Raw genomic sequence first — 15655 nt, forward strand, 5'->3', positions numbered from 1 at the left:
TTTTTTTTAATTGTAGAAGTTCTTCAGCTGTTCTCAAAGTGGTCATGAAAAGATTTACTAAGTAATCATCGAATGACCTTTGTATGGGAATTTGTTGCATTACGAATCAATTGCCGCAAAATTTCTTGAATCCATCAGCTATGAGGGAAGTTACAGGGCTTTGTCACATGCTTTAAGCACCTTCTCTCATCTCTTGTCCTGACGGGAGTGCTGGTTGCTATAGACAAGGAAGGATGTCACGGGTGAAACAAGTTACGTCAGCACATGACTTTGACAGCGTGTAATGAAACGCGATCGCTCTCTACGATAGGGATTCCCCTGTGGGTCACTACGTACTGTTAGCAGACTATGGAGCACGACGCCAGCACCTCGTGGCAGGAAACACATCAGATCTAAACGCCCCTTTATGTTGCCCATTGACCAATAGCATAATATTTGCTGTTCGATGTTAAACAGGTGATGGCAGCTCCGAAGAAAGTGAGCACAACAGACTTTTGTATAAAGACGGCGTCTGAAAAAAAAATATCAACTTCGCACTCCGCTTCTAAACCCTCTGACGCGCACGACCGCAAGATTTGGCAGAGATGTTCATAGCAGTGTCTGCTGTCAGCAGTATTTTCTGAAGGGTTGTTCATGACCTCTTTAACAATGCCAACGCAGGCGCCATGTACGACGACCGAGGCAAACTGGTCGAGTGGTGGACGCGGCAGACGCACCGCAAGTTCATCACGGGTTCGCGCTGCCTGCTCGAGCAGTACGACCTGTTCAGCAACCCGGTCACCGGCAAGAAGGTAAGCACGCCCTCGCACACTCAAGGTGATGGTGTTAAAAACAAATGTGATCACTGAGGCGTTTCCTCAATTATGGACATCACGGTAATAATCAGCGGTGACATTGAGGACAGTAACGAGCTCCACCAAATTCTTTCTTGTAAGCTGTGAAAGTTCAGATAGGCATGCAGATGCTAACATTTCAGAATTTTTGAAATTCTGAAATTTAAAACAGGCAAAAAAGCGCATAAATTTGAGGCGATGTCGGGTGCGTTCATATCACCAGCCATAATATAAATTTGCGATTCAAGCATACAGGAACAGATTACGTTAATTGCACACACTAGCTTATCAATTGCAGCAAGCGCTGCATTCATTATTGAATGTATGCACTTTGTCAACAAAGGCTCTTTAAGCACCACCAGAGTCCTCTGTGGACTGTTAAAAAGCAAGTCCCCCCACAAATGCACTGATGAGGCTGTGATGTCGGCTTTTGTATTTCTGTGCAATAGCTGAAGGAATCCACCGTTAAAAATGTTTATACCCAGTTGTCCACACTTCTGTCTCTAGTTTTCTCAACGACTTCTTGCTTCAATTTTTCCAACTGCCAACAGGTTTTCAAATATGCTTATTTGATTTCTTATTTCTCGGCACAGCTAGCTATTCTACTTTAGAGCGAAACGAAGAACATATATTGTAAAAAATGTATATTACACCGCAGTATAATGTAAAATAAAAATCATGCACTCTAAAGAACTGCTGTTCATTCTTTGCGACTGCTTCACTACTCATTTCAAATGGTATACTCTTTTTTACAGTTGAGCATCAATGGCACGCTCGAAATCAACATTGCCGACAATGCCGGACTGAGGCAAGCCTTCAAGGTAAGGCGAGGCATAATAAGCGACGGCATAAAATGTGATGACCTCTTGATAAGTCTGCACTCTTAGTGCATCTAAAACTCCTACTTGATACCAGTCCAGCTGTATCATAATTGCATTTTGATAGAAGTGTGAGAATAGCAACAACCAACCAGTTTTTTTATCAAGCGTGGTTGGATAACATAAGCGATAACATATAATTTTTAACTGACAGCAAATGATGATGATTGATTTGTGGGGTTTAACGTCCCCAAACCACCATTTGATTATGAGAGACGCCGTAGTGGAGGGCTCCGGAAATTTTGACCACCTGGGGTTCTTTAACGTGCACCCAAATCTGAGTACACGGGCCTACAACATTTCCGCCTCCATCGGAAATGCAGCCGCCGCAGCCGGGAATCGAACCCGCGACCTGCGGGTCAGCAGCCGAGTACCTTAGCCACTAGACCACCGCGGCGGGGTAACTGACAGCAAATGGGAAGCATCTTGCAGGCCTCTGATGTCAGTCAGTATGAGACTGTGTTTCCTCAAAGCATGGCTGCTCTTACAGCAGTACAAATGGCATTATAACAGAGCAGCTGGCCTGTCACTGCACTTTGCCTCAGTTCTATGTATGTTATTTTTTTTCTTAGCAATGACTGCTGCCTGTTCGTTGGGTCTAAAGTATTTGCAAGCTTACTGTCCTTCTTGTGCACGTTTGAAAACAGGCATACCGCGTGTACATGATCAAGTACGAGGAGCTTTACGGCATGTACGCCATTCCCGGTACAGAGCCGTACACAATGGACCAAATTTTCTTCATCGCCTATGCGCTTGTAAGTGTAAACGTCCAGCATTTTGTTATATAGGATCTGTCGCAAAACATGATTTTGAATGTTTAAACAAAACGTGTCTGAGCCTTAAGAATTAGAACTTCAGAAACTAAACTGAATATTAAAGAGAAAGTTAAATGCAGCAAGCTTCAAGGTGAAACTTCATCCTGCATTCAGGATATTTAAGTAACCTACATTAGCTTACGTGTTCAGGTTTTCATAATAATACTAGAAATAGTTACGGAGTTGATAAGACTAAAATGCTGGATTAGCTAGACCTTTTCTGGATCAGATTAGAGTTAGATGCAAGATTAGCGAGATCATATCCACCTCATTAATGTAGGAAATTAGAGCATATCTAAAGTTAAAGCAGAAATTTGTGCAGATACACTGTTGTCAAGTGCAAATGCATCCAAGCCATTCATGTACCTCGTAATCTGCCAAACACTGTGCAATAACTTTGTTTCCATGCATACGGCATACGCGAAGAGTAGAACACCAAGGCACTCTCAATTACTTCAGACAATCACCTTCTTGATGCGGAGAAAGAATAATGGCACAATTGTTGTTTTTTTGCAGTCGAGGTGTGAAGTGGCTCGCAAGAGGTCCATGTACTCTTACCTCAACCCGCGAGAAACGACACCCAGCCGCTACAGGTGATTGCCACAAAGGTTGAACAGGCAGTTGCATTTAAAATCAATATGAAGTTAAATTGTATCATTATTTTGTTTCTGCAGCAACAATTCTTTTATAAGGGTAAGATTGACAAGACCAAAGACAGTAGGATTCCTGGGATACATAACGTAAAGGGGGGGGGGGGCAAAAAATATTCGTGTCCCCAATAAAACTAGCAAAATCCGTTCTCAAGCCACTATATACAGAAAATATTTATTTCCACAGAAGGAACTTGCGTATGTCTTATTAGTAGTATACACATAAACAGTTAATTAAGGGTGTTGCCACTGGCAGCTGCAAACTGCATGTGTCAAAGCTTTGTTTGAAGTTAACTGAAAACGAAGTGCCCAAAACCGCTCCGCCATAGTCATAAGGAGTGACAAAAACAGTGAAACACCTTGTGCCCTTTTATGATCAATTTTATTGCCTTTAATCTACCGCTGCATTAGCCACGTATACCGTTCGAGATACGTGTTCGTTATTGGGGATTGTGTCAATAGTGAACGCAGTTTCCTGCGCAGCTGCTGCGGCAACTGGTAGTTCCATTTTCAATCTGAGTGCGTAGGCCCCATATGTGCCTTCAAAACTCGTTGCAATCTATGATCGTATCTACCACATTTTTATTCGTAGCAGTTCCGGAAAGCAGCGTTGCTTGGACTCAGTGCGAGTTGGACACAAGCACTCTTGTCGTCGGTATACCTGATCGCACCGATAGCGAATGCAGTTTCATTTACAGCGGTTTCGTTAAATGATAACCACAGTCCTGACCACATTCGCGCTAGCTGCGTATGTACTTCCGAAGCTTCCAAATCCCGCTTCTCGGCTGTCACTTGACGGTTTCGGTAGCAAACTTCATGTCAGCTACAGTGACGTGGAAAAGTGTTTGTAACATCCAATTGTTGGCCTATAGCAAACAATGAAATTCGGGCGGGGAACTTTACAAATTTGTATCGGACCGAAATTCATGTCAGCCGAGTTTGTAACTATCACCGAAGTTTAAGCATAACGGGGTGGGTGACAACATGAAGTTTTGGTCACTAACTTGAAAATTCTACTAAGATGTTTATTGACAAATTTATTAGCATTCCAAAGGCTCCAAGCACTCGGCCCCAGAAAGGTGAACCTCGATTTTTTGCAGTAATAATCAATCTTTAATAGGGGCCCCGCACCAGTTTTTAAGCTACCGTCGAATGGCTTCATTTTGCCCCACGAATCAACTGCCGCAAAAGTTTTTAAAAACCGTCAAGTAGAAACGGAGCTACAGGAATTTGCTGCACGCTTTAAGTGCCTTTTCCCTCTTTTCGTACCAGCGAGTGCGTTAAAAGCCACACTGGGGGGGGAAGAAGAGCACGACAAGGGGACAAAAACCTACAACCAGTCTGCGTGCAGACACGTGGCAGCACCTTGAGGCGGCCACGGTAACTATGCAGCTCACCATGCTCAAATCGACCACTGGCCATGGGCTTTGGGTTTATGGAGCCGTCATTTGGGTTCATGGCATCATATTTGTGAAGAGGAGCAATGAAATTGTAAATTCCAGGTGACCTCGTACACTATGGCCCACAAATTCTCAGTAGTCTCAACTACCGGTCGGCAGCATTGACCATGCTAAATGTCTTGCAGGGCACCCCTAAGAAGTTTTTAGTGCCTGACGAGTAAAAATGCAACACAGTGGCACTCAATAATGGCACTGTTGCAATTATATCCAGCCTTTCTATCATGCCACTGTAACTATGCCAAAGCCTCAAACTAGGGCTCTATGTTCACCAAATCGCGAAAGTTGTTGTAGCAAGCTTTTGGTGGTATTCAGCAGGCAGCAGTCGGACACTTCAATGCAGATGTCTGTATCGTCTGTTTGCCAATGAAGTATATCATACTGTCACACTGCCATGGTACATGGTACAGCTATCTTTCACAAAGGTACAAATCTAGCATAGTGTATGTGTTGACGAGCAAGGAAGAATGCCATCGCATTTTGTCTAAACCTGACGGAACCTTCATGTTCCTTTTCTGGCCACCGTATCATAGGTTTTCAAACGGGTTTCTGCAGAGACGACCGATTCCCAGCGGCCAGAACTATTGTGAACCGCTCCCATTTTACCAGTGTTATAGCAGCTATTTTTTTTTTATTCAGAGAAGTAAATTTGCATTGCATTTTACACTTGAAGGGGCCCTGCATCACTTTTTGAGCATGGTCAGAAAATGCTGCGAACAGACAGACTAGGATCCCGAGAACACGCGAGGCAATTATTATAACGCATCACCGGTGGCCTGGATTTCACAACAAGTTCTCCAAGTCGGCTAAAAATTGCTTTCTTTCCTCTCGACAAATGACGGAACAAGCTCAAATACTCATTCGTCACAGCCATTGTATCAGCAACTGGCTGATTTGGGCATGGCAATAAGCTCCTTTACCGAATCCATTCGACGGCTACTTGAAACAACATTGCAGGGCCCCCTTAACAATCCATCGAACGCCATGTCATCACGTCAGGTGTCTGCGGGTAGTCTGGGACCCTAGTATAAGCAGCAATAGAGGTTCGACGACAAGTGCACGCTATTAAACTTTTTAACTTCCAGACCAGTGGCAAAATGCTCTGAGCGCTGGTATGCTTGCGAGCGTTCAAACGAGATCTCGACACTTTATTCGTGACTCATGGCGCGTAGACGATCATGTGGCACAGTTTTTTTTATGTACAGTGATATGCTGCTGCTCTTTGTCAGTTTGATATGCATAAGACATGGCCCTTCGTGCGGGCCGTAGGCTCAGGCAATTAGGCTTAGCTTTACGGCCGGTGTATCGGTCGACAGTCGCTTCGCTATACGACTGCCATACCTTCTTTATTTTGCACAATATAAAATGGGCCTTTATAGGTCCTTTAGAGTTGGCATGGTTCAGCCAACTGAAGCATGCAGTGAGTGGTCAGTGGTGCTTTACACGACTCATGGGGTGATGCAGGGGCAAATCGCAAGTCATGTCATCAGAAGTTCTACATCAACTGCAATGACCTTCAATATTAAAAAACCGAGAACAGGGCGACGTGTTACCAGCTCTCTTCTCTCCCCTCGCTTTTTATTGTCTTTATGCTCAAAAAAAAAAGTTCATTGTTCCGCAGCACTCTGGCAAAGCCGTTGGAGTTCCCCAAGGCCCGAAAGTTTGAGAACCCCTGCGCTACATTATTCGGTCCTGCCTAGTTGCCGAGTACTCTGAGCTTTCAAAGACCCGTTTCGTTGGAGCAGCTGCTAAGAGCACTGATTGTATTGTGTTGCAGGACCATCGTACCATTGATGAACTTTGAGCGGTTCTCGGAGGCGTTTGGCTGCCGTGTTGGCACCATCATGAACCCCGAGCAGAAGTGCATCGTCTGGTGATGCCCCACTCGCTTGGAAGCTGACATCTTGCTCAGCCAAGCAACCGCCAGACGGCTTCCCTGCTTTTCGCGTGTTTTTTTAGCACGCAAACTTGAATATAAAATGCTAATTACGTGCTTGTTTTTTTGGGGGGGCTAGTACCTCACTTTTATTGTTTGTGATAATGTTGAATAAAATTATTTCGTATTGCTTATTCTTTCACAAAAGTGAACAAGCCAGAACATGACACTAAACAAAAATTGGCTCCATTGTTTAAGTCTGTACAGTTGAGCGCATAGAAATGCCATGTCTCCACAACTTGAACTGAAAGTCGTTATAAACCTGCAAATATGTGCAACAGCAATCACTGAGAGTTTGAGATAAAACCTTCTTATTAAACATGTTTATACTCATGTTGGGAGTTTCATTCAACATTTTATTGCGCCACACTGCTCTCTCATTCTTTCAGGGCACTCATATATGGCTTTGGTCAAATTCAAGAAGCAAATATGGGAAGGTTTAAAAATTTGATATGCAGTGTCAATGCTACTGCCTATGGATAGGCCAATACATTGAACAATTTCTGGGAGATGATTTAGACTCCAAACAAAAGTTTTGAGGAAACCCGACATTTTGAAACAGACTTGGTTCCTTCCTCGGAGGTAATTGCAGGACTACGTAGCAAACACTTTTGGTTGGAGTCTAAAACATCTCCCAATTTCATACCCAACCAGACAGACTTCTGTCAAATGTTTACATTCAAGTTGAACGATTTCGTATTGGATCTTTTTAATAGTATATATTGCATAGTTAAAATGGGCATTCTTACAAGAATTAGAACCAAGCCTGTGTGAATGTTTTATTTTTGTTTTAATCAGCTGCAAGCAAAGTTTTAAAAATTACCATGCTCAGTGCAATTAGGCCTGTATAACAGTAGCACGCAAATTAGTAGTGTGTAAAAACTGGTACACTAAGTTTTAATTACCAAACTTGGTGCATATAAGCCTATATAACACTTTTAAATTTGAGAAGTAGGTGCAGATTTATGCTGGATGGGTGGTTTTACAGCATAGCAAACTCTGCACTGCAGCAAAACCACCTTCACAGGAGGGTTACATCAGCTCAATTATGCAAATATTTCGTCATTTCGAATGCTGCAATGTTCATAAAAATATTCAACCTACCACAACATTCACCCATCCTTAGTGGTGTCCCTTAGTGATAATTTCAAAACCCCATTTGCTGCGGAAGTGCTATGCTATAACGCCTTAATTGGAACTAAATTACAATATGCATGCGTATTTTTGTATTCAACCAGCTTCACGGGAGGGTTATATGCGTTCAATTATGCATATCCTTCGAAGGACCTACATTTGTCTAAGCAAATAGGAATACTGTAATGGTCAAGTATTCAATGTGCCCAACCAGCCATCCCTTAGGATGTTGTCCTCTAGAGAAGGATCTCAATAAAATATGCATATAGAATGAAACTGAGCAGAGATTGAAATTCCTTAAACTGCTTTACACCAACAATTTATCCCTAGACCAACCCCTTTCTATTACAGCTATTGACATGAACTACATTCCACCACTTTACCTTATGAGTACATGTATTCTCCTTGTACTATAGCCAAATAGAATTGGTTAATCAAATTGACTTTATAATAAGGGTTTTGCCAAACATTGATCCTATCTCTGTAATTACACCATTTTTTATCTCCTTCATATACGTATTCACCATATCATTCCTGTGCTCTCTGATTGGACTACTATGTGTCCAAATTATTCGATAATCAAAAATGAATATATAATAGGTCCATATAAGAGACCGAGACTAAGCTGGATCAGACCTAAGAATTCTGTATGGCAGTCAAATGTTCTATCACACAGCCACACTGGAAAAGCTTGAAACTGCTTAGGAAAAAAAAAAAAACAAGTGTTTAAAGCTGGCCACCTATTCCAAAAGACTTGGCCATAATTTATGATCAGTCTCAGCATTGCACGCAACCCATAGATTCTGCATTTTACTAAATGTTTCAGGCCGCCCTCACTTGCTCGAACACATTGCCCAGCACAGTCCCTTAAAAGAAAAAAAAAGAGAGAATGTTATGCAGATTGCATGCCATGGAAACTGATTCAGGCGAAGTTTTCACCGGTGCTTGCATAAAAAACATTGTTGTCAAGAGACAATTAGCGAGTATCATAAGCAGGGGACTTTCTTGAACAACTGCTGTGCTACTTGCACATCAATGCACAAACTGAGGACAGATTGGAGTAATTAAAAGCACAGGCCTATACATGAGTACACATTCAGATCTACTTTATTATGGAAAAATATGTTTCCCACGTATAAACATACAGCCGAGCATCATTGCTAAGATATATATATATAAATTTCAATACCACATTAGTGGTCCAAAAATGAGAACGCAAGAAAAAGCTATACGAGTCCACTTCGTTATACATAGACCGAGTGCAACACCACAGGGGCCTCAAAACACAAGCGCAAAACAACTCTGGCCCTAACTGGTCAAACGACTAGCTGGTTGTAATCATTTCCTGGGGAAAGTGGCCCGTGTCACCAAGTGACCGTAGGGACACTCGTCCCGAAGGAGGGATCCTCACGAGAGAGATGCTGCAGTTGGCCAGAGATATGCGAGACCAAGCCTCGGGCGGGAACTGCAGAGCCCTGGAATCAGGAGCAAAGACACACAGATCTTTGCACTGGTAAAAAAGAAGAGTGTTGGATTTTGTGATCTTTACATGTCGAAATCGCAATATACTATATCAGGAGTGGAAGCGGGCTTCCTTTTTTTTAGAGCAGCGTAAGAAGCAGGAACAATGCGATTTTAGAGCAGCTCTGGAGCGGTACAAAAGGAAGTTTAGGAGCAGCTTTAAAGCATCAATAGGTGTATTCTGGAGCAATGCAGTTAGTTTTGGGACAGATTTCAAGGGTTATTTATCACTAAATATTTTTCCTTCTTGTTCACAAAAAAATTGCAGTGGCTTTCAATAAACATTCAATACTAATGAAGCGACCTGACTTACCACAAAATAGTGTGTGTGTGTGTGCGTGCATGTGTGTGTGCATACTAAACATTAAAACATCAAAGCTGAAAGTGCAGTAACTCAAAGAAACAAAGCATAGGCGATGCTTTGGATAGTTACTAGACCTCAGGCGAATCTAATATATTGCTATTAAAATGTTCAAATATTAAAAATATCAACAAAACATAGCATCTCGCATGAACAGCAACTGAAGACTGGAAAAAAGCTAACAAAAGTGATCATTTCAAACCCAGTAAGACAAAACACAAATGAATTTTAAAAACTTATGATCTAGTCATGCAAGCACCACAGCCAACAAGAGAACCGCGAAGAATAAAGATAAGCAATGTGCTCGCCGCCGCACCGTTACTGGGCGATGGCACGGAAAATATTTTTATTAAGATAGCATTTGCAAGGACACACACTGCGGGTTTTGCCATCGCCGTCATGTTTCATGTAAAGTCTAAGTTGATACCATCCCCGGGCATCGTACGTTCTACCCATGGGTAAAAGCGGGCAAGCGAGGACGACAAGCGCTGCTCAAGCAGAGATAAAATGAGCTGGCCCGTCTCCATCGCTCGGAAGGCGCATCTCGCCGTGTGTCAGACTAGCCATCTAAGGGAACACATACACACCTGCATATCCAATATCGAATGACGTTGGCATGGCAAACGATGATCTCGTGGGAGTCCTCCTTTTGACTAGGAGATGCACGGTAGAAGTACTTGCGAAAACCGGCTTCTATCCTCGCGCCATCTGTAAAAAACTAGCGACCCAGGTCGGCCCCTTAGTCAGTTCCCTCTGCTGAAACATGCACCTAAATAGATGAGGCAGAAAGGGCTGAAAAGAGGCGAGTGCACCAAGTAAAGTCGAGGTGCGATAAAAGATTGCACTAATGCAGAAAAACATACCCTACACAAAGTGCGCCATGACCAACACCAAGGAAGAGCCACTTTCCTTCACACAGTCAAACTGTCAGTTAAGACAAGGAGCAGACACGGGCATGAATAAAGGAAATGCCAGTAGTCAAGACAATCTTTTACTGGAGCTGTACACAATCTTTTAACTACGAAGGCAGAGGTTCAATCGTAAGGCTTCAGCAAAAGGGAGAGTAGGGCTAGTTGGTCGGTTTAGGTTCATTTTGAAATAGCACAAAATACAAAACACACAGAAGACTCAACGGTATGACAGCGGTGTTCTTCAGTCTTCTTGTGCGTGTTTCGTCTTTTTTGCTGCTTCGAAATGAACACGAGGCTCCAACCAGTAAGTGCATACTTCAAGAGTTCTCACAATTCAAATTGTTAAAGTGGGAGCATAGGCTGGTTTGCAGTAAGTCTTCAATAAAATAAGAGTGCTAGACAGTGAAAAAAAAAGCCCAAGAAAAATTGAAAATTCTGCTTGTACAGTTTTAAGAGTAGCACTTCTGGTACTGTTACTACATTGAATCATTATCAATGCCAGAACAGCATGGGCTCTTTGCACTTATTTATCGCAGAAAATCGCAGGGAATCTGTGGCTAACCCAATGCAAGGTTGTTTGGGAGGAATTTTAGACACTTTACAAAACTGTCTGAAATTCTGCGTCGTGCAAGTTTTCAGAATTAAATTCTCCCTTCAGTCACAGTGAACTGCAAATAAATTTGATAAAAGTGGAGCTTTTCGCAAAGTCCATACTGTAGAAAGTTTATATCTCTTCAATTGATTTGATTGATATTTGGAGTTTGACGTCCCAAAACCACCATATGATTATGATAGGCGCCGTAGTGGAGGGCTCCTGAAATTTCGACCACCTAGGGTTCTTTAACGTGCACCCAAATCTGAGCACACGGGCCTACAACATTTCCGCCTCCATCAGAAATGCAGCCAGGATTCGAACCCGCGACCTGCGGGTCAGCAACCGAGTACCTTAGCCACTAGACCACCGCGGCGGGGCTATATTTCTTGGAGTCAGCATTTATAACTGTACAGTAATTAATCAACAATTTAGTGCACAACCATTTGCATCACATTGAATAAGCTCATACAAGTGCATGCTGAGAACACCTGCAACCACCTTGGCTTCTGGTCTCCAGGTTCCGTAAGGCGGTTCGGGAGGAATAGGTGCCCCTTCCCGAATCAGCTCGCAAGATTCAATCGGAAGAGGTTGCAGGTGCTTGTGAATTATCTCGGCTGTTTCGATAGCGCGTGTCATGGTCGAGTGAACGAGTCGCGAGAAAGGGACTCCCAACTCCTTCAACCGTTGACCTGTCGCATCTGCCTGCTTACGGCCTGCAACAGAGAGTCAAGGAAAAGAAAGTTTGGAAAAAAATGAAGGTGCAAGTTTACATAGTACTAAGTGGAACCTGAAAAAAATTTTCATATCCACCAATGAAGCCATGAGGGGCACTGGCAAATATTCCTAGAGGTAGATCTAGCACATTCACGCATGCTCCTTCTGTGTTTTCCATCAAGAGAGAATGTCAGTTCCTTGAACAATGGTGACAGGCATGAGCATGGCTGTTCAGCCAAGAGACACACTTGGGCATATGCATGTTTGCTACGAACTTGTAAGGAGAGGATTTATATTTTTGTAACCACCTCTGTGTCACTATTTTCTGCCTCTTCTTTTTTACACATCTCCACATTTTTTTTTTTGCCTTTTCTTTTTAGAGTAACAATGTATCAACTCTCCTAACAAGAAATGCTTTTTAAGGTACACATAAAAAGGAGAACAGCTGCCACTGCAATTGAATTCTAAAAGATTTTATGTGTAATGCATAACGAGTAGATTTGGCTGTAATTGTAGTCAAGTAACCTTCTCATACATTTGAATTTCCTTTTCAATTGAAGACAAGTGCTCAAGGGTGTTTACTGTTTTCATCTTATGTTGGCTTCGCGAGGTTAAAGGAGCACTGACATCACATTTACTCATGCCAAGATTTTTGCATCAGCGAGTAGCTATAGACCCTGTAGCAATGATTCGCGACCTAAAACGCAACTGAGGGATGAATAACTATCTCTTTTATTGATTTATATTACAGGGATATAGATCTATTCAAAAATGGCACGCAATCCCGCCATTTTTGTCGCTGGGAGCACCAGCAGGGGCGCTACTTCGCGGTCACCTCCAGATCACGTCACAGCTGACCACTTCCCCACAGAAAAGAGTGACGTCAGGCTCAGCTGCTCCACAAACATTTCGTCTGCTAGGCGGACACATTCAGTCATGCCTTGTCACTTGCATTGCTGTCGTCGCCGTACAAAGTGTCGACTCGGGTTCAATACGATAGTCTGGAGTTTAAAATCCCCGCGATTTGCGACGTCGCGAATTATGTTTGCTTCGATTGACCTCTTCCAAAACAGTGATTTCGAAATGAATGACGTTCCAAGCAGCACTGCAGAGGTGCCTGAGGATGCACGCTTCCATGTTTGCTCGTGTGTCTCAGCTATTTTGGCGTGTTTTGGCATGCAAAGCATTTAGGTATACGCAGAGGTTGATTGATTGATATGTGGGGTTTAACGTCCCAAAACCACTATATGATTATGAGAGACGCCGTAGTGGAGGGCTCCGGAAATTTAGACCACCTGGAGTTCTTTAACGTGCACCCAAATCTGAGCACACGGGCCTACAACATTTCCGCCTCCATCGGAAATGCAGCCGCCGCAGCCGGGATTCGAACCCGCGCCCTGCGGGTCAGCAGCCGAGTACCTTAGCCACTAGACCACCGCGGCGGGGCAGGTATACGCAGAGGGGTCAATGCAATATAGCTATCGCGAATGAGCATCAGCGAAGAAATAGAAAACGTTTCCTGCTTGTCAGGTTCTTTTTTGCGCCTCCAGATGGTCCCACCTATCCTGCCTCTCGTGGTTAACACGGTATTACCACTTTTACGTGGACGCACAGTCTACAGATTAACTAAAATTCAACGATACCTGCGTGTTACTTGTTAGCGATGACATCTGACTACACCCTCTTCCACTTTTCATAGCTTATGGTTGTGTTGATGACTAACACATATGTGATATGAAAGGACATCCTCATTGCTCTTTTTCCGTGCTTCGAACTAGACGCCTGCAACCCACAACGATTTCCCGACATGCTGACCGACAAGCACACGTTTATTCATGCTCTTTTATTCTTCTAAAGGTGGTTTTCATCTTGATAATTTTACGAAATCATTAAAACTGGTGCAACAAAGATCAGACGCGACGAGCGAGTACGTTCCTGCGCCACGATAAGAACACTGGGATCGTACACGTCATCGCTACTAGGGCATCGTCATCAGTATGGTATTTGTGGAATGTATCACAGCGAACATGTAGCACTAGTGTCGATGTCGCAGGGCAGTCTATTTTCTGTTTTTTCTCCTTTGCTTTTCTATGCTGTTTGACATCGAATTAAAATAACTTGCACGCGATGGACACCGTTCAAATTTGGCCAAGAAGACCTATGCATAGCAAGCAATCGAATGATGGGCACATCTCGGCACATCTCGATCTTGAAATTTGATGTCAGTGCTCCTTTAAAGTTAAAAAAAGGTGACCATCAATATCTCTCTAGTTGATATCAGGTTTTAACGTAAAGATTTGGCTTTCAACACATACTTTTCTTTGCAGTGTTTACCTTACCTTACCAAGTATAGCTTAGCTATCGTCTCACGCAATATTTCCCAGTAGCGCTCATTTTGTGCAACTAGTTTTCACGATTCATTGACAAGCCGTGCAAGTTCATGTTGCATAAGAAATGTTTCTTTCATACACCTGTCTCATTCAATGTTTACGAAAACATGACAGGAACACCAAAATAATGTCACTTACCCAATTCTGTCAAAGCGAAGTCTTTATCCGACTCTCCTCGCATATTGTATTGGCCATGTCGAATTATGTAAAGGTATCGTGTTGCTGTCGGCTTTGCTTTCTGCAGTTCCTCGTTGTAGCGATTCTGCTCCTTCTCCGATGAATTCTTGGGAGGTTTCGTGCAACACTCGGGCTCCCTCCTGGAAAGACAAAAACAAAAAACGAAGTCAATGCGGCGCTACTGTTCAGTACTTCACAAAAATAGTCATTTCTCCATCATACAGCATGTTTGTCGTGAAAAACAATTCACGACTAGTACGAACTTCATTTTGCCGTTCCCTGCAATGCAAAAAAAAAAAAAAACATGAAGTGTGTTGATCTTCGTTCTGTTAATCACGCATCTCAACCATTTGGATGGACCGTCACTTTCACCGATGAACAGCGTACATGCATCGTTACTTGGCGCTTTCAAACCGTTTTCACCAATCGCTAAACGTAACGCACAACTGACGGCTTGGAGTTGCTTCTTCTTGATTGACATATCCCTCGCGCATGCGCGACAGCCTCATTCGCGCAGGAAGAAAAAAAGAAAAACAGCTACACGTTCGACAATGGTCGACGAAACTTGAATGAAGGAGCATGACAGCTTGTCTCCACATGAGTAATTGTCGATTGTCCGACAGCGCTGGCCGATGAATGTTAGCTACAAACTTCGTGTTCGTAAAAATGGGCGGAAACAACTACAAGCGAATCTTGAATCAAGTATACACGTGCGCAGAGATTCATTCCAGTGTAACTTCATGCTTCCATTAGCACGGCAAGCTTGTCGCGTAAGTAGATCAGCCAATCAGTCCTTTTAAACCATAGGCCCACGTCTGCGGTAAATTAACATTTCGAGGGTTACGTTCGATTACACAAGAGACATCAGTTTTCCACGGCATTTGCAAAGTATAAGAAATGTAACAAAGCACGAAACGCAATGAAGCGCAAGTAAGAGTTGAAGCGAACCACCGCCTTTGGCAAGGCCGCGCTTACTTGTCCCAGTTACTGTCCCATTGAACGGTGGGCTCGAAGTTCGTAGTCCACGATGCTTGCACGGTACGCTTCTTCGCTTGCTCACTGCAGACCACAAAAGCTGCCACGCCACCGCCGAAAATGCTCACACCTGTGACCACGCGTCGAAACATTTCACCGAATACACAGCATCCAGCAGCGCTGCCCAAATCTACACTATAATCGCGATAAATAAAAAAGCAGAAGCCCGCCACATGCAAGCCGCTACTCGTCTCGCGATCACTAAAACCCACCAGAACCGCCGGTTGTACCACGTGACTATAACGTAT

At 43.3% G+C, this 15655-nt stretch overlaps 2 protein-coding genes across 3 annotated transcripts in view; one reads left to right on the forward strand and one right to left on the reverse strand.

The window, feature by feature from the left end:
• The window catches only part of LOC119163368 (neprilysin-1), a 28988-nt gene extending 26474 nt beyond the window's left edge, over positions 1 to 2514 (forward strand). Inside the window, exons 18-20 of the mRNA XM_075885458.1 lie at positions 661 to 791; positions 1589 to 1654; positions 2359 to 2514. Of these exons, the coding sequence (XP_075741573.1) occupies positions 661 to 791; positions 1589 to 1654; positions 2359 to 2499 (338 nt within the window). The 3' untranslated portion in view covers positions 2500 to 2514. The remainder of the gene's footprint in view (positions 1 to 660; positions 792 to 1588; positions 1655 to 2358) is intronic.
• Positions 2515 to 8792: 6278 nt separating this feature from the next.
• Positions 8793 to 15617, reverse strand: LOC119180405 (serine/threonine-protein phosphatase Pgam5, mitochondrial). 2 transcript variants are annotated; one of them, XM_037431605.2, is made up of 5 exons: positions 15348 to 15617; positions 14334 to 14512; positions 11590 to 11804; positions 10173 to 10303; positions 8793 to 9178 (listed from the first exon to the last, which is right to left on the reverse strand). In XM_037431605.2, exons 1-5 carry the CDS (start codon positions 15497 to 15499, stop codon positions 9028 to 9030), a joined length of 828 nt encoding a protein of 275 aa, XP_037287502.2. In that variant the 5' UTR covers positions 15500 to 15617; the 3' UTR covers positions 8793 to 9027. The 2 variants fall into 2 exon arrangements, with proteins under 2 accessions (XP_037287502.2, XP_037287494.2); XM_037431597.2 differs by having other exon boundaries at positions 11587 to 11804; positions 15348 to 15616.
• Positions 15618 to 15655: the final 38 nt, after the last annotated feature.

The sequence above is a fragment of the Rhipicephalus microplus genome, unplaced genomic scaffold (assembly GCF_043290135.1).
Source record: "Rhipicephalus microplus isolate Deutch F79 unplaced genomic scaffold, USDA_Rmic scaffold_152, whole genome shotgun sequence".
Classification (NCBI taxonomy): Eukaryota; Metazoa; Arthropoda; class Arachnida; order Ixodida; family Ixodidae; genus Rhipicephalus; species Rhipicephalus microplus.

Bases quoted from the DNA above. Each gene is read 5' to 3' on its own strand.
- LOC119180405 (XM_037431597.2), bottom strand. From the start codon at position 15,499: ATGTTTCGACGCGTGGTCACAGGTGTGAGCATTTTCGGCGGTGGCGTG. The intron at 10,304-11,586 runs GTTGCAGGTGTT...CTGGGTCGCTAG, and splicing joins GGAGACCAGAAGCCAAGGTG to TTTTTTACAGATGGCGCGAG. The intron at 9,179-10,172 runs GTGTGTATGTGT...TCCTGATTCCAG, and splicing joins ATTCGATATTGGATATGCAG to GGCTCTGCAGTTCCCGCCCG.